The 27,330-nt window shown below is 42.2% G+C and overlaps 1 protein-coding gene across 1 annotated transcript in view; it reads left to right on the forward strand.

Moving 5' to 3' along the window:
- The first annotated feature begins 208 nt into the window (after positions 1 to 208).
- The window catches only part of LOC146622249 (dolichyl-diphosphooligosaccharide--protein glycosyltransferase subunit STT3B-like), a 79,358-nt gene continuing 52,236 nt past the window's right edge, over positions 209 to 27,330 (forward strand). The window contains exon 1 of the mRNA XM_085366119.1: positions 209 to 775. Within this exon, the coding sequence (XP_085222245.1) occupies positions 504 to 775 (272 nt within the window). The 5' untranslated portion in view covers positions 209 to 503. The remainder of the gene's footprint in view (positions 776 to 27,330) is intronic.

Here is a 27,330-nt window from a genome sequence, read left to right on the forward strand (position 1 = left end):
CACTTCGCTTCTCACGCTGGAGCGTCTTCACCGGTCAGGTTGCTCTTTTGTCATTGGTCGTATTGGCCGTCTGTCAAATGCGCTTGGTCGTGGATTGGGTTTCTTCTGGAACCGCGTCCTCCTCAGCTGTACCTGTCTCGTTGTGAGAGGCTGACAGCGCTTCCTGTTCCACGCGCTGCTCCCGCCCCCTTTCATCCAGCTCCAAGGAAGGAAGGAAGAGCTGCTCGAGCCGCGTGTGTGTGTCATTTCCAGTGTGCTGCAAAACCGCGCTGCTATGTAACTCCCTGGGATTATTGAACTGGTTTAGCGGTCGGTGGGAAGTAAGGTTAGAAAGTTTGGAGATACAGCCGGTGATTTTGGGGGGTCCGGGGCCCGCAGGGAAGGTGGTGCGAGTGGGTTTGGAAGTGGAGCGTGGCAGAGAAAAGGAAGAAAGGGGGGTTCTTTCCTGTGCGAGAACTGATAGCTCGCTTCGCTTGCTTGCCACGACAGGACTGACGTAGAATATGGCGGAGCATCACCCGGTTTCTGAAAAACACAAATCCTCGCTGAACTCCGGGGTGGCGTACTCTGGGAACGGGCGCAGCAGCACGGCGGTGGCGGAGAGAGGCAACAGCGCAGGAGGAGGAGGCGGGCTGTCCGGCGGCCTGTCGCAGCCGGCCGGGTGGCAGTCCCTGCTGTCGTTCACCATCCTGTTCCTGGCTTGGCTGGCTGGGTTCAGCTCCAGGCTCTTCGCTGTCATTCGTTTCGAGAGCATCATCCACGAGTTTGACCCCTGGTAAGTTAGTTTCTCCGCAGCCCTGGCGGGTTTAGGCGGTTCGCCGAGATTAGCCTGTTCTGTCAAGAAGTTTCTGTGAGAACATGGCAGGTTAACTGTGACACATTTCGTAACGATCCTTCGTGAAAATAAAAATGATAAAATGACGGCCTGCACAGTTTATAAAAAGCAGCTTCTTATTGTGCTCAGTTATTAGACGGTCATTTAGGACAGAGCTCCATTGTGCCGACGCAGTGCTTTAAAATTATACGGCTTTCCCCCCCTCACTGTCCTGTTTGGGGGAAAAAAGGTGAGCCTGAATGACTTTGGTGAGGCTTTTAGTGTCATGTGACGCCTGCTTTGATACTGTAGTTCCTAGTAAAAGTGCAATATCAGAGCAGGCGGTGGGGAGAAGGGGGTCAGAGGAGTGACCGAGGACAATAGTGACAGCTTCATCTGACGCTGGGTGAAAACGGAAAGAAGCGGCCATGAATGAGCGTAGTGGCTCCGGTCCTTCTGACACAGATTTGTCCTGTTTACCCGCTGATAAGCACCAGCACAGGTTATGGAGGCTAATATAGTTGGTGTGCCAGCAATGTGCCTCATGCATATTACAGTAAAAGGCTTCCAGTGAGCAAAATGTACCCAGTTTTCTTTCTTTTAAAAATATTGTTGCGATTTTCAGTGGAAACCATTGTTTCTCCTTCTGAAACTCCCTGCCTCTGCAGGGCACCTTTGGTTTTCCATACGAGTACATTTTCTAAAGTTTCATTTTCAGGTGGGGTCTGAGTACAAACTGCTGTGGTGCGAAAAGGGCTTCCTTACACTCTGAGACATTTAGTGCAGCTGACGGCTGAGATACCGAGTCCACAGTTAAGACTTTGATATAAGAGAGTGTTTTTTTTTTTAAAAAAAGAAGGGCTTCTGGCCAAACTTTGAACTTTTTCCCGTGTTTGTGTGCCTTTCTGAGATTCTGCAAAACTTTCCTCGGACATAGTGAAGCCCCTCACAGGCTGGCTCTCTGCTAACCAGCCGTGACACGTCTGTCATGCCTTTTTTGTGTTTCATTTTGAACTGTGTGCGTGGGTTCTGCCAGGAATAGTCCAGGTTTTTTTTGGGGGGTCCAATGTATTTTATTTGTACTCTGAGGGACGATTGCCTGGTCCAACCCTGCGTTGCATCACTGAAAGCATTTAATGATTACTCTGAGACCAGCAGCGTGGATTAAACTGCCAGCTCCATGTCTGTCTGCTGAATAAAAGAGGAGGCTTGAAAGCTTTGGCTGGGTGAGAATCCCTCAGTTTCTTGTGTGTCACTGTCTGAAAGTGTAACATGGCGTGACATGGAGTGAAATTTATTCATGCACTGCTTTATTGTTCTATCACTCTCCCTTTGCTATTAGAACAGCAGCCTTAAGTAAAGTACATGTTTGGATGGCGGAGGGGGTGTGCATGCACCTGTTGTTTTTTTTGTTTGTTTTTTGTAATTTATTTATATTAAAAAATGTGATTAGTGATTACAATAAATGAGGCAGGTGGCACAATCTGCCTCACCGCGTGCATTGAAGGGGAATCCCTGGTGTGCATGCGTGAATGTATAAAGGAAGTAACAGAGCGAGAGTTTGAATCCTCTCTGCATGTGCACCTTGTGTGATAGAAGAAACCTTGAGGTTGCCCAGCATTCAGGAGAACAGGAGCGAGCGGGATTTACAGACGTGTGCGATTGTTGTCTGATGACACTTCTGTCTTGCACAGCCCTGTGACCTCACTGCAAGGTTGTTTGCTGTTCATGAGCTTATCTTTGAAACAAGAATGGAGGAGTATCAACCCTCCGCAACCCTGTTTGTTCTCCACCTCCCTCGCTCGCGCCCCCTCTCTCTGATGCATCCCTTTGATGTGGCTGGCTAATAGTGCGTTCCCCTCAGAAGTTCTAGATCGAGCTATTAGATTTGACAGGAAAGGGAGCTGTGGCTGACATTAGGTAGCCAGCCCGTACGTGGTTAGTTCTGCTTTAAGTTTGGACTGCGTTAATATGCACAGTGCAGCATCAGAAAGAAGAAAAACCAGCTTCATTAGTACTTATGTCTTTGTCTGATGGACTAAACGTTGCTTGCTTGTGAGCTGGACCTCCCTCACAGCAGCAAGGTCTGGCAAGGAGAGCGCGTCTGATCCACCTGTCATCTTTTTTCCTAAAGCGCCATCTCTCTGTATTAAAGCTTGTGGGCAATTTAAGGGAATTAGTAGAGCTGGGCGATATGAGATTTTTTCATATCACGATATGTTTTTTTCATTTCAGGCGATAACGATATCTATCACGATATAAGCCAAATAACTATATTTGTAAGATTTAAATGTGCCGTTGCTCACAAGTAAAATGTGAAATAATCAGCAGCTTGTTTTTATTTAAATATTTATTTCCCATAATAAGTTCAACAGGGTAGATGTACTTAAGGAACATGAGACTTTTTCAGATAAATAAAGGCAAATATTGCAAACTACACAAAAGGCAGCCGCTAAAGCGTTTAAGTTTCAAAATAGAACAAACGAAACAGACTAAATTGTCAATTCCACTTAGAAACAAAATATTAATTCTAAAAATAAATCTTAGTTTGTTTTACAGAAGAACAGACAAAACTGACTAACTTTTGTCAATATCAAATAAACTGAGAACTAAAAGGAAATTCTCAATCTCTCCTTGTTGTATAGCTGAGCTTTTCAAACACTTTTAACAGTTACTTTAGTCTGACAAAAGCCGAATGACGAATTAGCGCTTCCAGTCAGAGACTGAGGCGACGTCCACACGTACACGGGTATTTTTGAAAACGGAGATTTTCCGTTTTCGTCCCGTCCACACATAAAGGCAGAAATGAAGGAAAACGCTGCTATGAACATGCCAAAGCAGCAGGTGGCGCTAGATTCCTAACCGTGCCGAAATGTTGGCCAATCAGAAGTCTAGAAGCCTCGGTGGGAAAAAGTAAACAAAGCTGCGGCATAGAAGCAGAACCGAGTCGTATGTGTGGACGGACTAACTGTGTGTATATGTAAGCATTTAAACACTGCAGAGAGTAGAATTAACAGTAACAGTATTGTAGAAATTCATTTCACCGAAACAATAACGTGACGCAGTGTGACGCATGCACCAGTTTATTGTATTTCCAGACTTGTTTTCGGCACATTTACAGTGCGCGCTACTCTGTTTTTTGTCAGACTTGAAATAGCCGAAATACCTTCACACTACGGAACTTCTGTGGCTCTTCCGTTCGACAATCTCTCCGGCGTTGGAACCATCATCTGTTTTCTCTTCGGTCACGCTCGGTTGATTTTTCTAGTCGGCACACTCATTTCCTCCATTACGCGCTGGCTCCATTACCCGCTGGCTGCTTCCCAAACAAACACACGTGCGGCTTGGCACTTGTGCTGTACGTAACAAGTCACACGACGTGACGCTGCGGCTGTGATTGGTTCGGCTCTGCGCTACTTAGTTTGGCTGACCTTTTTTTTTTTTTTTTTTTTTTAAGATGACAAGAGCGGCGAGGTCTATCGCGATAGCTTAATTTCTCTATCGAGTAAAAGTTATATCGCGATACATATCGTTATCGTTCTATCGCCCAGCTCTAGGAATTAGTGTCACTTGGTGTCCGGTTCTCTGATATCGGTGCAGGCATCAAAACCATTCATAGGTCGTCCTATCAAAGTCATCCAGTTTTATTTTTTGAAATGTTGTCGTTGTCATGGCTGTTTCAATGCCTCTCTTTGGGTAACTGAGGGTTAATGTTTAACCTCATCGTATTTTTGACTGACTGTAGTTCGTAGTGAAACTGAATACTGAAATTGTTCAGTACTGAAAGCACCGAAGCATGTCTAGTCAAATGTTTAATCTTGTTTCCTAACCCTTGAAGTGGATAATCCCAGAATAAAATGAAAACTGTGACTGTTTCAGATGCTTTGTTTTTTTTTTGATATTTTAACTGACAGAAGATGAAATCGGCTGCAAGTAACAAACACAAATGCTGTAAGTAACTTACAAAACACATTATGTGCTCTTAGTGGGAGAGCCTCTGTGTGCATACTGACAGGATGTGATGCATAACTAAAATTACAAGTGAATGCTTTAGTTCAAGGCCAACAGGAGTGAGAGTCATCGCTGGAGAAACGATCTCACCGACTGCATCACAGTCGATTTCGAGAAGTGTTCTGCTTTAGTTTTCATTCATCAGGGCCTTGTGGTTCGCTGGTACTTGATGTCCAGATATATTTGTCTGAAGATCTGCTTTTCAAGTTGAAGCTACATGTTGAGAACAGTGAATATGCTTATACCCAAACTTGTGCTGTTTTTCACTTCTCACCCAAGGGAAGTTGCAGCTTTTGCACAGATCTTTTAAATGCTGGGATTAGGGCTGCACGGTTAATCGTGAGAGAATCGAGATCTCAATTCTAAGCCAAAAAAAATCGTTATTCTCATTTTATGCAAAAGCGTGCAGCCCTACCTGGGATGTGCAGTTTGAGGAAAAAGATGTTAGAAGCTAATTGAGATTGGGATTTCACCTCGGTGGCTTCGACTGGCAGGAGGAGGTGGTGGTTAATGTTAGTCATTGTATTTTTGCCCTAGATAACAGGGAAACTCATTCATCTCTGAAAGACTTTCGGTGATGCCGCTATCCGGTCACGCTGCTGTAAGCAAAAATAATAATTTGCTTGCTTTAGTAAAACAGAAGTTCAATTTTACAGCCTATAAAGAAACTCACTGATGTACTTTTAATCTAAGGATGCTGCTCGTGGATTTGCATCTGCAGAGGGGGTCATTGCAGTAGTAACTGCTGGGTGAGGGGTGAAAGTTGCCTAACACATGCCCTGTATGAGTAATGCTGAAATCATCCCATGAGCTACAGAGTGAATGGACCTCTAGCCTTGATTTGAAATAATATTGCAGATGGCTTGAAAAAAAACAACCCAGAGGCGATTGGAAAAAGCATTTTATTTGATTTCAATCTTACAGCATTATTCAAATATATCTTAGTAGAGACATTGCCATTGAATAATTCTCTATACCCAGCTGTGCTCACATCACTGGCTAAATTATTCTAAGATTAATTTCCATGTTTGAATTCTGCAAATCAATTGAGGCAGACCTTGTTAATCAATAGAGGAAGAGAAGCAAACTGAGCGGGATTACAGTGAATTCTGTCTAACGTGAAAATGCTGTTCTGTTCCTCGTGTCCGCAAACGTGGCATAATAAGAAATGGCTTGCTGTTTATGGAGGACGGAGTTGATGCTGTGTGTGAACTGCAGAGTGGGCTATCATTGGGGCCACATTACCAGGTGCTCTGCGAATGGGAGCAAGAGGTTTTGTTTTGTGTAATGAACAGGTATTAGACCCAGGCTGTGGCGCTGCTGTATGTCTGTCTTTAAAGATCTAACCCCTCTTCTGCACGTTCCTGAGGGGGAGAGGCGCTTTTGAAGATTGAGAATGTAAAACAGGGCAGGCAGGGGAGGCGAAATGAAAAGTGCCTCATTGAAACTGAATCGGAAATCAGATTCTGCACTTAGCCTGGTTGGCTTCATTGACACTGGCTGCTTTTTTGTTCCACTAATTTCTACGAAATTATTTCACCCCCACTGCCACTCAATTAGAATTGTTTATTTCCTTTTCCTGTTTTCATTCCCCAAGTTTAGGTGACAGTAAAGTCACTGTGTAAAACAAAAATTGTGTCCCAGTCAGCAAAGCACTGCAGCTACGTCTGGGCTTTGGCTGATGATTCACGAGAGCAGCCCTGTGGTCTCCTGTGAGGTGCCTTTAGCGGTGCATTCAGCTCGGTCACTAAGGTCATGACAGTTTGTGCCTCTGGTCAGCTGTGTTGCCAGACTGAGTTGATCCAACTGACACCTGATTCCTTAGTGGCACTGACTCTGCCAAGCGCCAGCGCTTTCTTTGGGCAGGGGAGCAAATGTTCTTTCCTACTGGCTGATGGTAGCAGGCAGCGAGATGAAGGCCCGGACAGGCTATCTGGCTCACACACAGGACCTCGAGGGGACAGCGACGTTGTGAAGCGTGGACTTTAATCCACACACACATTGTCATATTTTATTTACTGCTGAACTGATTTCAAAATTTTCACCTGTGATTTTATTTTTTTTGTGTTTGTTTTGTTTTTTCAGTTGGGTCTGACACACATTGTTGAATGTAAATCAATACTGTGCAGCTGCCATGCAATATATATGACCTTTATGAAGCTGATAATGATGAGCTGTAGATGCTGGGGCTGTGCCTTTTGCTGCATTACCAGAGTAATATGATGCCTACCACAGAGTTGAGCTCATTACAGGCATCACGCTACTACTTCCAGTCATTCTCATTCTCAGTGTTTAGCATTGCACGGAAATGATGCAGATGGAAATGGAATATTAAAATCCTATTTTGAAAAACAACATTATGAAGGAAATATCAATTTAGCCACAGTCATGGCTGTCAGAATGTGTCAGGGAGAGGTTTGCTACTGTACTTTGAATCAGTGCACTATAATGACCTGATTCACCACAGGACAACAATGAGTGCAATTTAAAAATAAAATAAATGAATACATTTATTGTATTGTTAAAGGTAATCTATTGTGGGAATGCATATTTAATGGCATTAATGAGGATGGAGCAGCACTCCATGTCATCACAGACGCTGCTCAGGAAGCAGGAGCTGCTCTTTCTGTAATAGCATGTTAGAAAGGATCCAGTAATGCTGTTGATCCTGGACAGGTCACCGGTCTGTGACAGAGCTGACGCAAAGAGCCGCACAACCGTCCACATTCACACCTACGGACAGTTTGGAATGATCAGCTAAGCTAAAACGCATGTCTTTGCACTGCGGGAGGAAGCCAGAGTACTCTGAGAGGAGCCATGCAAAGAGTCGGTGTTCTCTCTTTATTTTCATATGTTTTAAATAAATGTATATATTCAAAACAACACGACAAAAATCCCTTCATGTTCACACACCTGGTATTATCCACAAGGTCTAACAAAGGCGTTTGGAAATACTGCTGAGCCAGTTTTAATTTGAATCTTCTTGGATTGCATTTTAGTCTGTATCTGTAGAAACACTGACACTTAAGAGCGATGAGCAAGACACGTCTGCTTCCTGATCTGGGGCCCGTTCTTCGTACCTCGCTAAGTAGGTTAGCTGGATTTGATTGTTGACGATTTCGCGTGATCTTGGATCGTTCGGTTCCCCGAAGCTCATCCGGGACTTGCTGTCATAGCAACAGAGCCGTAAGCGTAAACCTGCTCGGGAGCAGGTTTACTTTATGTAAACAGGATTAGATCGCGGCCACGCAGGTATGTCCGCTTCATTTATACGAAAGCAACAGCGATATTCCACCACTGTTTCACCATAAATAAATAACATCAATGTAACTAAAGATAATGCAGTACTTGATCCTTTTATTGATTTCATACAGATACATACAGGTCATTTCCTAAAAAAGGGAAATCTACTATTAACATTCTATTACATGTATGTGATTATTACAGATGTAATTCATATTTCAGAGTAGCAATTGCAAATTACTTTGTGTAATCAAGATGAGAGGCCACGGCTATAAAAGCGAAGGTGGATTTGGGAAGCCTGTCGCAGCCATGTCCTGTCCGTATACGCGAGACACCCATTGCGGAAGGTGCAAGATTGATAAGGAGAGTTTTCAGAATTCAGCGTATATTGCGGGACAGACAGGATCCTTTAGCTCAGCGCGACAGTGTGCTCATAGAGAGATATCGATTTTCCCGTGAGGATATAATTTACTTAACCAACTTGTTGACGAGGGGGTGCAGGACCACCACCTGTCTTTTTTTTTGCTCTGCCCTTTTCTTGGTTGCTGTTATAAACAAACAGATCATTCCAGGGTCTCTTTCCAAGAGACGAAAAGCAATATAAGTGATAAATATTACCATTCTGTAGAATATTCTTATATTTCACTTTTACTTGTTCCCATGTTCTAGTGGGTCCTGTTGTGGCTCTAATGTGAAAGGGGATATAATATAACATATTATAATATAATGTAATATAATATTGGATAATATAGTGTAATATAATAAATCTACCCTACCGCCTACTGGTGTTGGCCAGAGGGGCCGATGGCGCGATATGGCAGCCTGGCTTCTGTCAGTCTGCCCCAGGGCAGCTGTGGCTACAACTGTAGCTGCCTCCACCAGTGTGTGAATGTGAGAGTGACTGAATAGAGTGGCATTGTAAAGCGCTTTGGGTGCCTTGAAAAGCGCTATATCAATCCAATCTATTATTATTATTATTATTATTATTATTATTATTATTATTATTAAATTAAGAGTTTAATTTGTCAGCAACTTTCTGCCAGCCCTCTCTCCTTGCTTTTGCAGCCTTTGCAGTGTTCCCTTGCGTTCTGATTAAACTCTGAAACTCCTGAAATCCCTCACTCAAGAGTTCTTGCTCTGCTGCCGAAAAATACCGAGCGCGCTCCGTCGACATTTTCGCCGACCAATCAGAGGGTTGCCGATCAATGTTTCCACTATCGATGCGTAGCCCCTTTTACGACACCCAGTGATCTCACATTACTTCATCCAGCTGTACTAATCGTCAACAGCAGGTGTGTTCGGGGAACCGGATTAGCGAGCTCACGGTTAGCGCGATGGTTTGGTCTTGGATGTGTCATTTGATCTTGGATGTAGTGAGCGACGTACGAAGAACGGGCCCCTGGTGTCATCACTTATCACTTCTTACTTGATTCCTGATGACATGACTCTTTCCCGGTGGATAAACGCCAGTAGTTTATCCATCATGGGCAAAAAGCTGAGTCAGTATTTCATCTCATCACCTTTTCAATTTTTTGTGTGATTCTGTTAGTTTCACAAAGTTTGTATATCTATGGATGGATGGATGCTTTGAATTTCCCCTGTGGGATAAATAAAGTACATAAAATATAATTATATATAGAAGAAATGGAACAAAAACCTCCCGTTCAACAAAAATTAAATATTTGGCACAAGGTTATAGAGTCCAGGCAGGACTCTCGGTTAGCGTCACTTTGTGTTGCTGCTGTTTTTAAACAAACATGACTGTTTTTACAAACTCCAATTGGACTGCTCATCTGTCTCCAGGTAAAACACCTGTTAACCTTGAGTGACACATTATCTTTGCTTCACCTGGTTCCCTTTCGCTGTGTGTGGAGGAGCTGCCTGTGGCACACCTGCTCAGGAGCATGACCAGAAATGAAGCTAAACGAGTCTGTTTTCCAAGCTGACACAGCTCCTGCTTTGGTCCCAAGCAGCTCTGCTTTTTTTTTCTTCATCCTGTGTCTGGCTTTACACTTAACCTTGGTTGCATGTCCATTTTAGAATTCATTTTAACATTTTATTGTTTGCTTTTAAAGTTTTAAATGGCCTGGCTCCTTCTTACCTGTCAGACCTTCTACACCGATACACTAGGGGTGGGGGAAAAAATCCATACTGTGTAGTATCGAGATATTTTGTTGGCTAATAATGTATCGATACAGGGACAGCAGAAATCGATATTTTGTTACAAAAAATGTTTTTGTGCTCTGACTTCAGAGCACGTTGATCCTTTTTCTGAGCAAGAATCCTGACATTCCTTCACTGTCCAAATGTGTTTAACTTTTTTATGGCAGCAATAAACATGATAGTTTACTTATTTTAATTTAAGACATGTTTTATTTTAATTAAGTTTAAAACTTTTTTATTTAATGTAAAATTATATTTTGTTTTAATTTACTTTCAAATTCTTCAGTTGCTGAATGGGCTGCATTGTTTTCATAAATTGCATAGTTCAGAATAGCTATAATTGTACCAGATGGTTGCATTCAGTTAAGTTGGACTAGACTGTAATACAAACCGTTCAGTTTGTCAACAATAAAACTGACTGAAATGAGAGAAAGACTGAGTGTGAGACTTTGATATTAGATAAAATGAATATTGATAAAGTTTACCTTTATGTACAGAATCTGAATATTGCAAAATATTTTTAAAAATTGCAATAATATCGTATCGTGGGATGTATGGTGATTCCCACCTCTACGATACACTCCACAAAGGTCTCTCAGATCAACTGACCAGTCACTCCTTGCTGTCCCCATGTCGAGACTGAAACACTGGGGGGACCGAGCTTTCGCTGTTGTGGCCCCCAAATTATGGAATAAACTGCCCATCAATATTAGGCTGGCTCCAACACTTGAAATGTTTAAATCTCTTTTAAAAACACACTTTTTTTCAAAGGCTTTTTAGTTGTACCAGAGTCAGCTTGTAGTCAGTTTTAGTCAGCTGTAGGTCACTCTTAATCTTTTTATTTTGCTAATTTTATTCACTTATTGTCTATTTTACTCATGTTTTAATATTTAATATATATACTGTCTTTTATCTTTTTCATTTATGTATTTATTTTATTGTTATATATATTTATTTCTTTGTCTGCTTAATGTATGTTTTTAACTGCTATCTCTGTTTTATTATTGGAAAGCACTTTGGCCAACTTTGTTGTTTTTAAAGTGCTATATAAATAAAGTTGGATTGGATTACATAATAATACTAAGTGACACCTCTGCTGCAGCGCACTGACTGTGGATCAAACCCACAGCTCATGTAAAGATATAATGTGGTTCTGTCAAAGTGCAGACCTGTTGGCTGCTCATTTTTTCCTCCCTCACGCTGGCCCTTTCCTGTTGATTAGCGTATGTTTAATCAACATTACAGTGTCAGTCTCTATATATATCTATATCATACCTTATTTTTTCTGTTGTAAATATTGACGGAGTAGTTCTCCTCACTGTAAGGTATTACCCACGACTAGAGGTCTCAGGGCAAGGACTGGGTGCTGCTGTGGAACAGCGTAGCAAGATGACCGGGAACAGTGACATGTCAGCGGTTCTTTGTTAGCACTTTTGTGCTAATAAAGTGAACTCCTTGAGAACAGTCTCTTCAAGACATGAGAATTTCTTTCAACATCACCAGCTGCCACTGTGCCCTGATTCAGCTGCAGTGTCACAGCTTCACACAGCTGCACAGATGAGCTGGCAAACGGCATCAGGAGGGGACGAACACCGAACGAGTGTCATTAATAACATTTTGGACCTTTTGATGTGCCAGTAATTTGTTTTCCACCCGGAAATCCTGACCACTGCGTACACATGAAAGATTTCCTTTATTCAGCTTACATAATACTAATTCTGCCGTTTCATTACGTAACAGTCAGAGTGGGGATGAGTCATTTTAAGCTATCGTTCAAAGGAGAGGGGGGAAAAGGTCGAGCACTAGTGTGAACTTGACTTTATGGCCACCCCCACTTTACAAATGTTCATGTATTTATTTAATAAGATGACAGGGAATGCTTTTGTTGCTGGCCCCTGATTTTTAGGCTGTTGCATGGAGCCGTTAATGTGAAAGAGCAGTTAGTGTGAAAATGCATTAAAGTTGACAGAGTGTTTTACTGGGAGATTGCAGTCAGAGGAAGTTGATGGTGGTAGCACAGATTATCAGGCCCAGTATCTGCGTGTGTGAACATTGGAGTGACTGCAGTGAGCTCTGGCTGCTGCTGGAGCTGTGAAACCGATGTATTAACATAGGCTGACAGCTTCTCTTCCACCAGTGCTTTTTGATCTATGATTGTGTGCTCTACTTTTTTTTCCTCTGTGAAATCTGTGTGTGTGTCTGTGTATGGGGGCATGCGAACATTTACAAGTAGCACTGTGATGTGCTGTGGCACTTCAGTGGGGGATATAATATGCACCTGAGAGCTAGATTTCTTTGTCCCATAATACCAGTTCTGTGTAAGCAGAGTGACAGACAGCAGTGATGAAACGGCTGCGCAATAAACCCTCGTGTTTTTGGCACACGTGTCCCCATCACAATGTTTTGGATTTTTGACTGCTTGTTGTCTTTCTGGTTGTATGTTTGTGTAATGTCACCATGATTTGGTTTTGTGAGCTTGAGCTCAGATCTGTCTACAGCTTAAAGTGTGCTACCCTAACCAGTGGGGTTGCTCAGTTCTCAGCCTCATGAGTTTGAAAAGTAGAACAAGTAATGGCACAGACAAACTGTTTGCCACGCTGTGCATTAAAAATTCTGGATTTTAAAGTGAAGGGGTCACTGCAGGACACGAAGTCATGTGACTTGTGGAATGCAGAAAGACACCAAATGTGAGTCTTTGTTTTAGGTTGTATATTAAAGCATGTGTGTGACAGTGCCTGTGACGCTTCAGTGTTTATAAAAGGTTCCCTCCTGGTGTAACTGACGTGTTCGCTCGAGAAAGTGGTCCTGTCTTCTGAGTGATGGTGTTGCACACTATCCTTTTTCCACACAAAACAGCCATGGATCCTTTGATCTCTCCCGTGGAGGGCTACTTCACTGACCTTCTATATGTACAGACATATGGACTCTACTCATATTAACCCACTGCAACGCTGACTTAGTTGCTCTCAGTTGGGGCCACCAGTTGGGGTGGCTGTAGCTCAGGAGGTAGAGCAGGTTAGTGGTTCGATCCCTGGCTCCTCCAGTCTGCATGTCAAATAAATGTGTCTGAATGTAGTTAGAAGCACTAAGTATAGAAGAAAGTGTGTGAGAATGGGTCAATGTGGCATGTTGTATAGAGCGCTTTTATTACTCCGGGAGAGTAGAAATGCGCTATATAAGAATAAGACCATTGCTCTCGTGGCTTCCAGTGCTGGGATGGACTCCCAACTCCACTGTCCCTGGAGTGGAACCTTTATCTGTTACTCATTTGTCACAGTGGGTTCACTTGTATTTGTAGATGGTATTATTTTCAAAATGTGTGGGTGAGCCTCCTTTTGTGTGCACTAACACAAGTTCATTAATGACGACCTCCTTCTCAGGCTGTGAAAACAGCTGTGCTCCATGGCTTGAAGGCAGCTTTCTAAAGCCTGCAGGAAAAAAAATGGCACTCATCATGTAGTCAGTGTTATCAGCTTTTTCCTCGACACTTGAAAGAGTGCACAAAGTCTGCATTGCTAATTAGAGTTGTGGTGCAGGCTTCTTGAGTTCGATTATGGGAAGGGTGCAGAACGTTTGACCCACATTGGTTATGATGGTCTTTGATGTGTTTTCATTTTGGCATTTTACATTTTCCCTTGTGAGGCTTCAAACTTTACAGTTAATATTTAGGACTGCTAAACGTCTGATAGGTGTGCACTGATTGTGAAAGTGTGTGTAAGGGGGTAATTTGGCTCATAGCTGATGCAGTCACACTGATTTATTTATTTAGCCTCTTGGTCACTGTCAACGAGCACAGCTAATGTCACACGATGTATTATGGTCTCTGTAACAGTGCCTTCCTGATTGCCTAGTACACCTCCATGCCCCCACACACTAACAACAGTCCAGCAGCAGTCTTATGGGTTCACAGACTGTTACTGGGTGAACTAGGTTGCTTTGAATTTCTCACTAAACTTTAAAGAAGCCTGTTTTAGCTGCCTTTTTGGCTATGTACTGCATATGTGATTTGTCAGACCAATCTTACATCAGTACCCTACATCTCAGATTGTTCCATATAGTGAAGCATATAGATATTTAGTTGGAGTTAGCTGCTGCTATTACTATTATTAATATTGAAAGTTTAATAATTGAATCTGTAGGATTCCTGCAGTTTTCCATGTGGATGGTTTATGGACGTGAGTAAGCAGCAGTTCATCAGAGAGCCATTCTACAGAGACGTTTCTCTGATTCTGTCTGAGGCGGCACATGGTTGCATTTTGTTCTGGTAAATTTGTTTTGATGTCTCCACATTGGCACTACTGTCTTGTGGTGAAGATGAGAATATGAAGTTAAGAGTGTGTAATCTGTCAGTTCACCAGAAGGTGATGGATACTGGAGAAGCATCTATAATTAAAAATGGCACCCAGTGTTACAAACTGCTTTCTTCTGTTTGGTTTTTAATAATTGCTATGAATTAAACTGAAGGGCCCTGCTGTTTATTTTGAGTAAGAAGATTTTTTTTTTTTTTTTTGCTGTGAACACAATCCTTTAAACTGCTGTATCTGGCGGTGTGCCTCCACACTGCTAACACACTAGTATCTGCAGTCTTTTGAAATCCTATTATGGAGACACTGACTAGATGCACAGATCTCTTTGTAAATTATTCAAATGAGTGGCAGATGCTTAATTTTCACTTGCCCTCTGCAGTGTTTTGGAGGGATTTGTGTTGAAGGAAAAACTGTTGAGTGTGTTGTTGCTACCTGTGGGTGCTCTGACACAAGCGTTCTGCCTTAATGAGTGCATTTTTATTCCAAACCAGATTTCATTTAAGTTAAACATTTTAGTTGTTTGCAGCTAAACTCTCTAGCATGCTACCATCCGTCTGTGATATCACCCACTTCCACCACCCTCACATGTGTTGTGTCTTTGCTTTGAGTGCAACTGTGTGACAGGTCTACAGGCAGTGTGGGAGAGCTTTGTTTGGGATGTGATATCTTGGTTATGTCTTCAGGATATTTCATTTTGTCCTCCGTAAATGTAAACTTGAACTTGATGCTCAACCGATTAGAAAGGTCACTTTGACCTACCTACCCCCCCCCCCAAAAAACCCCCAAAAAACAAAACAAAATGAAAAAAAACAAAACAAAGATTTTGTCAATACCATTCCTGCACCAAGCACGACGTGATTTCACTTGAGTGTATTAAAGATTAAAGACAAAGTGATAATTCAAAAGGTCAAGGTCAGCAGGTCATCACGATGGTCATTTTATAACTTTCTAGAAGCGGCTCATGTCGGACTCAATCAGTGTTTAAGCTTCCTCCACACCGTGTTCTCAATTACTTTTATATCTACCAAAACATCAAAGCACAGTAAAGGTTAAGGATCCTTAAAGAGGTAGTGCACACAGAGAGCAGCACCACACACCATCAGAATAGAGGGCACTGAAAAATATTCAATCTGACATTTTATATTGTTTCTTTGCTGTGATTGCTCATTGCTTAAATGTTTGTCAGAGATACTGAAGAAGAATATTGCAAACTTTTCCTGCAGCATTTACTGGTGTCGTGACACTAATGTTGTGTAAAGGGTTACCCCGTAGACCCATGTTTGCTTTTAAATTTCCATTCCCCTGCAGTGGGTAAACTACAGCTCCTACAAAAAGAGTGTTTTTACTCATTTGTGTCAGCAATATGCATGGTGGCACAAGTTTATTAGTACATATTAAGAAAATTTGCAGTTTTGGGAATATTTATCAGTGGTTGCCCCTTTCAGGTGCAAACTTTCAATTTTAGGAAACTTACTGTAGTGATGTGCAGACATTTTCTGAACTGAACACATTTCTGGTTAGTTTGCATCTGGAAACCTTTGGATACAACTTTCTTTAGTGTCTCTGTGCCCATTTATTATTAGCAGTTGGTACAGTTAGTGAGTCACAGGCCAATTGCCAGCATCTCAGCCAGTCAGAATCCTTTTGGCATTAGCTCTTAACTCAGCAGCTGCTTCCTCCTTTGTTTAGTCAGATGTCTCACTTTGGATACCTTTAAACCAGGTTTATTTTATTTAAAGGATATAAGAAGCATCACTCTTTCTGACATGCAGCTGTCTCCTCGTCTCTCTCTTAGCCAGTCGTCCTTTACCATTTGCTCAAACATCCTTTCGTGTATCAGCTTCCTTCTGCCTCTTGTTCAATCAGTGAAGAGAAGCTGACGAGCTCAGTGCCGGCTCCACACAGGCAGCCACTGAATCACACTCTGACTGATTTAGCTCCAAGTATTTCCAGCAGCATCGGTTTGGAGTGAATGTGCTGCGCTTGCAGATTGTCCCATTACATTGAGGAAAGTCATCTGTAACCATCTGAGCCCTTTCACTATCTGTCGGGGACCAAATGACTGCTGTTGGATCTTGTGTGCATAAGTAGTGAGATTTGCCATGCTTCATTTGATGAGTAAATAGATGCAGTCTGGCTGGAGGACTTTCCTCCTGATGATTTCTTCCTCTGTGCCTCTGAAGGAGTCCCTGCTTTGTCTATACTCGATGTTTGAATATGACACGGATCAGTTGAGCTTTCGTCATTAGTACATTACAGTTGACACGTCCTGAGTTTGGTAGTTTCTGATAAAATCAAATCTTTGCCTGAGCTTTTGTTTGTTTTGTGCACTTCAGGCCTGAAAATGTTGTAACTCGCTGCACAGTTGGCATTACACTGAAACTCTTTACTCTACATATGAATGCAGATGAAATGTGAAAAAATAGTATTTGGCGTCTCGACTCTCAGCAAAAAGAGGATTTGCTTTGTCACTAGTCAGCGAGCAGCTTTCTTCTTTCCCAGCGGCGCTGTCCGACACTTTCCCTTGTTAAAATGACGAACGTGACTGGCGGCAGCTCATATCAGCTGTTGCTAATTAATTTTAATCCCACAAATAACTTGAAGGCAGACCGACGTACTCGACACAGTCTGTCTGTATCCTGCCAAAGAGCACCAACGCCCCATCACGAGAGAAATGTGTGTCTGTGTTTCACATCTAGCTGACGGACGGGCCTGCTATCTGGCACATTGCATCTGTGGAGACTAGCATGATGCAAACTCCTAGTTAAACTTTTACTTCTCTTTCAGTAATTTAGGTTGTGAACTTTATCTGAATCTCAATTGCCAGCTCTTCTTTTTAATGCAGCTGCTGTACGTGTTTTTATGTTCACATATGGTCATTAAGAGCTCATTCCAGTCATGCATACCGTTGATGACTTTAGGATTTCTCTTATCTTTAGAGTGTGTAGGCAACACAAACAAAGACGGGAGCTCTTTCTTTCTGTAGGCTGTTGGATTATAACGGAATCAACTAAAATGGTTTTCTTTGTATTTGATATTTTGTGTAAATTACACAAAGAGTCCTATCCATTCGATTCAGAGCATGAAAAGAAAAATCCACTGACTCGGATAAACATGTTCCTGTGTGTGTGTGTGTGTGTGTGTGTGTGTGTGGTGTACGAGTAAGCCTTTGACATAGTGGCTTTTGTCAAAGGTTCAGCAGTGGAACCCCACTTATTTAGACCTGCTGTCAGCTTCTGATTTAGAGGCGCTTTGAATTAAATGGCATGCTGTCAGAGAAATACTTAACTTGTTCTAGTCTCACACTTGCATAAAGTAATAAGTAACGCTAGAGCTGGGCGATTAATTGCATTGTAATTCAGGTCCAATTTTTGCCTTTCAAGGATTTTTTTTTTTTTAAACAGGATAATCGGGATAAGACTTGTCCTGTGTTATAAATGAAATGCACAGCTTTTCTTTACGACAAGCTTTCAGCCCTCTGAACAAGCTCAGATTCATTCACTGTTTAGTGCAGCTGCAGCAAAGGTGACAGAAAAAAAAAAACCCTTTGGACAATGAAATCTGTTTAGAAAGAGCTACATTTGTTAAAGGTTTCCACAGGTGAGCCTGTGCCTGCAGCGGCTGGAGGCTGTTTCACCTGTCCGAGGCACTGGTTGCTTCAGCTGGTGCTGTAGTTTCTGTTTCTGGGAGTCTCTGCTTGGGTCCGACTGTAAATTTCAGTATCGGCTAGTGAACATCTTCCTCTGCACCTCAGTCTGTGCCTGCTAATAACCGCACTGCAACACACCAACTACACATGAATCCTTGAGCTAACTCAGCACAGTGGACTTGGGGCCACATTTACTAACATGCTCCAACAGTGCAAACTGGGCTTTGGCCAAAAGAAAGTACCGTCTGTATTTACAAAGAGAGCACAGTGACAAGATTGTGTTTCAGAGGTGGGAACTGTGAGAGTTTTAATGGTGTTGCATGTGTGTTTTTGCGATTTACTTTCTCAAGGCGCAAACTATAGGGAGGAGAATATTTAAACAAAGTGTGCAAACTGATGCACTAACATTTGCTACGTGCAGTTTACTGCTAATTGTGCTGATATTTGATGCACTGTTGAACAGCATATCTGAATTTCACTGACTGCTCCTGTGTTTAGAAAACACAACTTTTGAAACCACCTGGAAACTAATCGCACTAATCACACCTATGAGTGTGTTTGGCGATTGTGCTATTATATTTTGCCACATTCAGGATATCTGGCCCTTGGATTACAGTAGGAGTGACAGTATGTCTTTGGAGTCCATGCTGGGTCCACGTGTGTGCCTGCAGGCAATGATGTTTCATACCTTAGGCTCTGAAGCCTGGATTATACTTTGTTGTGAACAAAGACAACTGGAGACCCGACAGTAGTCGGGCAGTAGTCATTCCTCTTATACAACTTGAAAGTCTTTTTGAAGACTGTTGCCATGACGCATGCATGATTGATCCACTGTAATGTAACTTCTGTGTGGGCGAATCATCAAAAAACAGGCAGGGATAAGAACCTCTATGTTGACACCCATCCTCATTGTCCAATGATAAAATCTGCGTGAATTCTGCATGGCTCTTTTTGTTGCACCTGAAATGCCCCACAAATTGCAAATTCACATGTATTGCGCTATACAAATACGGGCCATTTACCATTGTAAGATGGGCTTGACAGTCAAACTGCCTATTGGACAATCCTCTGTCCCACTCCATGTCTACCTGTTTTTCATTTAAATTATATTTAACGTTGAGGGAAATTTCCTGCAAAAAGACATCTTTTAAAAGTCCAATAACTATATAATTAATTTGATAAATCAGTGCAGTAAATAACAGCAGTTACAGTTGATGATTACAGTTGACAAACATAATTGTTATCATGTGGAAAGCTAGCAGGATTCCAGCTATTCTAATGTGCAAAAATGTAATGATTAGTTTAGGGTTAGCTAAGGATGCTAGGTACTCGTGCTGTAGCTGATTTGGGTAATGCTCCATAATAATAAATCTATTATTATTATGGAGCATTATTATACCATTATTATTATAGGTACCATTATTATTATGGTACCTATTTGCTGTAGTTCTGTATTTAATTGTTAAAGCATTGCACACATATTTTTCTCATAACAACTAATTTTCACAGCATGACCTAAAAGCAGAAGTTTGAAAGGTGCAATGGCTTGCAGTACAGGGAAAGGTGAAAAAGCTGCGGTCAGGCCTGCAGAGGAGAAGTGCGCATGAGTTCCTCTGCTGTGCTTCTTTGATATTCCGCCCCATCGTTCCTCATCTTAGATCCACATGAGCGGCATATTAAAGGGAGTTTCTACAGTGCTAACTTTGCATCAGAGAAATGTTGTTACCCAAATTAAACGTAACAACAAAGCTAAAATGATCAGAATGGTGTCGCCTTCTTTTCACAGCTGATTAATCTTTTAATGTGACAACAAACAGTCTCTGTGGCTGTCACTGATAAATATTTATCAGTATTACAAATTCGTTGTCCTGGTTTTATAGCTGACAAGAAACACAAAGGAGCTTGTGCAACATGTTAGATAGCTTTACAGTTCACTACAAAAGACAACAGTAAACCTGAATAATTTTTCCTGCTTCCATTCCTGTCTTCTCTCTCTCCTTAATAGCCCGAGCTAGCCTTGCTTCTTCATTGTGGTGCTATGCCTTCACCAGGTCAAAGATATTCTAGCCGGGCATGTCTGTTTAATGCAGCCAGCCCTGTCCCTGTGCTGTCTGCTTCACTCTCGCACTTTCTCTCCATCTCTCGTCACGGCATTTCTCTTTGACTCCCAGCAGAGCGACGGGTTCTTACATGTAAGCCTGGCAGTGATGTGAATAGCACAGTGATAATAGGGGATCTTGGTGATGAAGATAGCAGTGGTTTTCTCATTTTGCTCATATTTTCTTGGGAACAGATTAAAGGGTTTCCATATAAAGGATGTGCAGCATCCAGTCTGTACTGCTGATTGGATGTTGCTGTGTGACTATGGGAGAGTGACCTGCAATATGCCAGGATGGATGCAGCAAATTCACCTCATGCAATCTTAAAGCAGTGTTAGGGACATAGTTTTTCCATTAGGCGTTTTAGTTGGAAAGTACAGTGTGGCAGATTCCCTGCAAGATTTTTTCACTCAAAGTCAGTTATTGACTGCTTGTCTGTGGCTGCCAGACAGGTGGCTGTTAAACTCGAATAACCAAATCAACACTTTGACCACTGTTTTCAGAAAGTGCAAAAGGACTGCTGGTAACCATAGCAACGATATTTGAATACAGCCTGTCTTATGTTTTCTTTGATGTAGAAGCATGATAGTGATGTCCTGATAGAAAACACCCACAGCTGTGATGTTCAGAGTTCAGACATCCAGCAATCATAAACAGACCTTTAAACCCACAGAGATCAGCTCTGTACAAACCTTAATATCATACAATCTTTTAAAGGGAACCTCCAATGCCCCCCCCCCCCCCCCCACTCCCCCCACTCTGTCTGTCTCTCTCACTCACTCACTCACTCACTCACACACACACACACACACACACACACACACACACACACACACACACACACACACACACACACACAAGTTTTCAATAATGAGATCAGTATTCGTGCAAGTAATAACCTGAAAGCCAAACGGCTTTTTGAAATGGTAACTCCAGTGTCCCACAATAAGTACCTAATGACGGAATTGTTTCCCTCTTGTAGCAGTCTGTGTTGCTGGACATGTTCATGCTATCTGCATATTCAAATACGTGGATTTGGATTTCTGTTTGCAGAAGGCTACCAAAGGGCAACCGATCAGACGAAAGTGTACTAGTGGGGCCTGAGACGGCAGCTAAAATGGTTCTTTTCATTTCAGAAGTTGAACTGCGGGGCTGCACCAAAGCTCACTGTAAAACGAGGATTATTTTGAACTGTGTATCTTATAAAGCTAGACTAGGTCTAGACTAGTTCTTTTCCTCTGAGCTCAGCTCAATGTCGGGTTGTTCTGTAAATAAGCGCAGCTTTTATAGCTGGGATACTTCATTTTACCAAAACTGTAAGTAGCATTGGAAGCAGTTTCTCCTTGCTTGACATCTTTTTGTTCAGTGTTGCCTTTTACTAAAGCCACAGGTAGATTATTTTGATTGGAGGATCTATCAGTTTTTATTAATTTTCTATTAATTGCCCAGCCCTAATCAGGGGAAATGGTGTAAACAAATTCCATAACATGTTGGCTCACATGTGCCCCAGAGGTGATCCTACCGCATGCTGACTTCACAGCATGATTGCATTGATGGTGCGTATAAAGAAATGCAGAAATTCATATTTGAATGACTTTAGCTCGGTTTTTGGCAACACTACTTGACTGTAGTCTAGAAAAAAATTCTGAGCTCCTATCTTTCCTCCAGCAATTTAGCAGCTTTTTAACTCTTGTAAAAAGCGAGCCCATGTCGAGGGAGAAGCTTTGCCAGGAGCTGGCTGCGAATTTCTTTTTGAGCCTGAGAGCCAAATGACAAATAGGACAGCCTTGCCCCAGAAACCAGACTCAGGGAAACATATTGCCTCCTTCATCATGTGGGCAGCCACCCACCATAGATAGACCTGTGACCTCTAATTTAGGAAACAACGCTCCAGGCCTCACAATGACAAACTGCAATTGCTTCAGTTACTTTAAATGTATTTGCATCACTTCTCCTCGGTCAGACCTGTGGGGCCACACTGGGCTGAATGTTCTATTGTGATCCATAATGGGAATCATTATGCTTTGCTTGCACTTTGATTACTGTGATGGCAAGCCTGTCACATAGCAACCTTGTATTATTATCACCGGCTGCTATTAAAATGAGTATTCATACAGCAGCCGCTTCCACTGCTGCAGCTCTGTGCCATTTATTATTAGGAATTTGACCTCAGTCTGAATGAAGACAGTGTAGCAGAGTCAGAATTTAGGCCAAGGGAATGAGTGGGTGAGCAGTGTGCTTATGCTCTGGGATTTCTATGGGCTCAGCAAACCTTAAACAAAAGGCATATTATTTATAAAAAATGGTGATTTTTCCACCAGACTTTCACTGATGTGCCGAACTTTTTAATCTTTAAACACACTATTCAAGTCAAACCAGTATGTTTCAGCGGCCTCAATGCCCTACTGACCTTAGAAACCGCTGCAGATCGACAGGCTTACGGTCAAAAAACACATAGTACTCACTCCCTTGCTGAAATCCCTTATAAATATTACTCTATTTTTTTAAAATGTTTTTTTTAAAATATTGAATGCACTTTAGTGAATAATTATGTAAGGTAATAAACTATTTATTGAGCAACATAATCATGGGATTAGTTTTTCCCATAATGAAGCAGCCCTGTGATTGACTAGAATATCAAATGAGACAAACAATACACTGCAACAACAGGAATGCCAACCCCTGTAGAGGATTGGTGAAATGCAGAATGTAGATGGGGAAGAAAATGATACGACACACACAGCGACCAATGAAAGTCTCGAGTCTGGCTTGAGAGACTTCTGGTCTCAGTGGGAGTTCCCTGCATCAGTAATATAGTACACAACAGACCAAGACTAGCCAGCCGTCCCGTGCATCAGTTCAAATATGTTTTCTCATACAGGTTCATACTGGTTTGGATCCTTTGGGCGAATGCAGTCAAGTACAAGCACAGCCGCAACCGCTGGTTTTATAGGATGCGTTAGCACACACGACGACCTGCTGTACCGTCTTCTCCGTGTTCTTAATGCGCTTCGTGATTTTTATGGAGGTATTTCAGAGAGGCTGACGTGCAGCAGTCACAAAAGTGCAGGCCTCAGGCCAAGGCTGCACTGATATGAAAGGAAATGAATTCATCACACAGTGCAGAATATGAAAGACCACAGCAGACACTTCAAACACTTCAAAGCCCGTTTGCTGCCAGAGGAGCAGATTTGACAGGAACGATCTTGACATGCATCACGTTTTATGCGTCGCAAAATAGCCAGCATGATTTTGGTATCCAACTTGGATTTGTAAAGCTAATGCCTAACATTTGTAGGGAAATGTGGCTGTGTATAAGTTGGGGAATGACTGCTCAGAAAGTGGCCTTACAGCCAAATTTCCTTGGAGTAAACTTGAAGCTTTGTATGTAAAACCAATACATATTTACACCAGGGAATCTTAAATTGATGTTCGTGAAATGTCAGCTCTTGCCTCGCCATCCTCTCCCCATGTAGCTTGTGCATCCACACTGGGTACTAAACACTTAATAACTTTCCCTGACATGCAGCGTGAGTAATTGCACCGAGCCACCAGCTAAATGGAGGTCAATTTTCACAGTGGCTGGTCAGTTTGTCTCCTGCCAGCCGTGGTCGCGTGTACTATACCAGCTGGAGACTTTAGTCAGCAGCAGCACTCTGTTTTGACTCTTTAATGAAGTGAATAAAGCTGGTGAACTTTGCAGAACTTGGCAGTGTGGGCAGTACTCACAGACATCTCTGTGCTCTAGAGGACGAATGGACCACTGAATATGATTGATTAAGCTTTATGCTGGCGGTAGGTTAATGTTCATTTTATCAGTTTAGACTGGAATTATTAGATGCTTGTTTCTTTAAGGTATTGATAAGGAAACTACTGGTGTGATTGTACCCATATATGCCAGGAGTGTCAAACCACAAGGGGCCAGAATCGGTCCTTTCAAAACCTCCTTGAGTTTGATGTCCCTGAGCTACACTATGTGCTCGATCAGTGTGTGTAGCTTAGCCAATGAGTAATTAGTGTGTCCTCTGGACTGGAAGCAGTGTTGGCTTATTGGAGTGAAAGATTGCATACATTTTTCCTTATCAATCAAGATACATGAATGACAAATTAGACAAACATAAAAAATCTTAATGAATACATTTTTACCTAATTTTATGATGTCATGAATGTTTTAAAACTGGATATGACAAGCAAGAGATAATGGTATTTGTCCCCGATAGCTGCTGTTTGCTTTTAGTCTTGTTTCAGATTCTGTGAAACCTTTGAGTTCGTTCATAGGTTCAGTATGAAATGCTTAATGATTATTTTGAACTGGGAATCACATAAAGCTACTTTAGTCAGTGCTAATAACGAGCTTGAAATGCTTTAAAAAGCAACTCGTGATGTTGTAGCTGGACTCTAGCCCGTGAGCATGTTCAAACCCTGGCTCTCAGAATAACTCCATATGCCTTAAGCACCATTACACTGATATAGTATTGTAAATTAGCAGTAGTACTACTTTCGGCTTTATGCCCTCAGTCTCTTCATAGTCCCTGACTTGCATTTCAGAAGTGGATAATTTCATGAATAATTTCACAGGCTCCTGAGGGGATGACCATTACCTTTTCTAAAGCTATATTCACATAAGAACTTTGGACAGTCTAGAGGGGATATTTTCTGTACACGGCCCACAAGATGAAATGGCCACATCATGGTAAATGGCCTATATTTGTATAGCGCTTTACTAGTCCCTAAGGACCCCAAAGCGCTTTACACGTTCAGTCATCCACCCATCCACACACACATTCACACACTGGTGATGGCAAGTTACATTGTAGCCACAGCCACCCTGGGGCGCACTGACAGAGGCGAGGCTGCCGGACACTGGCGCCACCGGGCCCTCTGACCACCACCAGTAGGCAACGGGTGAAGTGTCTTGCCCAAGGACACAACGACCGAGACTGTCCGAGTCGGGGCTCGAATCGGCAACCTTCCGATTACAAGACTAACTCCCAACTCTTGAGCCACGATCGAGCCACAAGCCAGATCCTTTTGCACATGAGGGAACTACCCGCTTTACTTTCCAGTAGTAAACGTAAAGAATATTAGCTGTATTATTTGCACAGCTGAATTTTTACCAGGGAGCTGACAAGTACAGGAATTTGCATTCCCATATGCACCTCTGACCAGTGATTTCCTGAAAACGTCTGAGCTGCAGTGAATGTGTCAAAGCCCCAACCAGTGCTAGCAGCGAGTCCTGGAATCATTGGTTTATAGACTCTGAGAAAAGACAAGCTGAGGTGAGCTGGTAGATGTGCACTGGCTGATTTGCAGGGTGTGGCTGATCGTCTTATGACGGTGTGAATAACTGCTCCCTGCGTGCAGTGAAGAGAGTGCGCTGCTCTGTTTCGTCTCCTCCGATCTGTTCCTGAAGTGCTGAGCAGCTGGTTGGAAAGGCAAAGCAACTCCTGAACGATGGCATTGGGCTGTTTGTGCTTCACGCTGACCAACCAGCACCGCTGAAAACAAGAGCTCCAACCAACCCGTGAACTCGGCTTTCATCATAATTATAGAAATTTTGCCATAGTGGATTTGCATTTGTGCTCATATGTACTGAATTCATGTTTCAAACACAGTACAAGTTGCACAGGTCAGTTTGAGCACCCACCTCCTCGCTGCTACTGCAGCGGGCTCTACAGCCTGCTCCAAAACTCCAGAAATGCACATTCACTTTATACATATTTGATAGACTCCTTGTCCAGGAGAGAGGTGCTTTCAGGGTGTTGTTGGGTCTCAAAGTCAAAGCAATCTGCAAAGAATGCTCTTCTGGGAGGCTAATATGTTGCTCTCGCCAACTTACTTTCTTCAAGGGCCTGTTAACTTAAACTTGGTGTCATTTTGTGTCATATCACCTGTTTTTGAAGAAGTATTACTCGGCTGTTTTCTCCCAGTCTTACTGATTCCTATGAAAAATGTTTTCTCCTCGGCTCTTTAAAGTTATAGTCAGCTGCACATGCTGAAGTCCTTGAAGATGAGCAACTGCACATTGAGGAGAGTAAAGACATGGAAAGGAAGCCACAGCTTTGTTAGTCTGCTTATCAGATCACACATTGTGCCGTCCTCTTTCATAGGATTTGGATGCTTTTCTGTTCTGGAAATGGAGACTAGTTCAGCTTCACTGTGCACCAAAAGCAATCTGGGTCCTAAACCTTTACACATTGGGCCTCCTTCTCAAACTTTTCTATAGAAATGTTATTTTCCCTCACATGAAAAACTCCCACTGGATTTATGCTCACAGACCAGTTTCGTTGAAACCTCTGTGTTTATTTGACAAAACGGTGGCAAAGGACCCTGAATAACCTTTAGCTTCATTTTTCTGCCTGGCGTTGAGAGATCGACGCTCACTGTAATCAGTGTACATAAGTGGTTCTTTCTTTTTGATTAAAAAAACAAAAAGCTTGGTCAATAAGGTACGTTAGCTAACTAAATAGCTGTAGCTTAAATGTAATTTTGAATCAGAATCAGTCTCCTGATGGTTGGACACGGGGAGGTGTTAATTTAAACTGGGCAGGCTGCCAGGCTGTAATCCACTGGTGAAAACGCTGCAACATTTATAAAGCGCTGGATTAAGCTTTTATTTATTTATTTTAGCTTTTAGACTGTTTGTATTTAAGTGATAATGGTAGTACTGAGAGAGCGGTCAGTTTTACTAATCCACTCTTCGGTGTACAGCAAGTCCTCCTTTGTTTTCATCGGTGTTACCGACGATGCATTAGTTATCCCGGCTGTTTTCTTTCATGTCATACGAGTTAAAGATGAACACATAATAATTAAAGTGAACTGGTGATGAATCGTCCTCCACCCCAAATCATACATTAACAATAGCCTGATTTTGCACATGATTCATAATGATGAAGATAAAGGAAAAATAGAAAAGACCAATTAATGAGACTGAAAGAATGACCCATTTAAACCTGAAAGTAACTGCATCATGATGTATCTGTAGGTTGTGTTGTAGAGGAGGCCTATGTTGAAGATGTGTTGAGCATTTGTTTCATTGCTGTT

This window comes from Diplotaxodon limnothrissa, linkage group LG11, assembly GCF_057381915.1.
Source record: "Diplotaxodon limnothrissa isolate DT_005_m linkage group LG11, D_limnothrissa_male_GT1.1, whole genome shotgun sequence".
In the NCBI taxonomy this organism is placed as follows: domain Eukaryota; kingdom Metazoa; phylum Chordata; class Actinopteri; order Cichliformes; family Cichlidae; genus Diplotaxodon; species Diplotaxodon limnothrissa.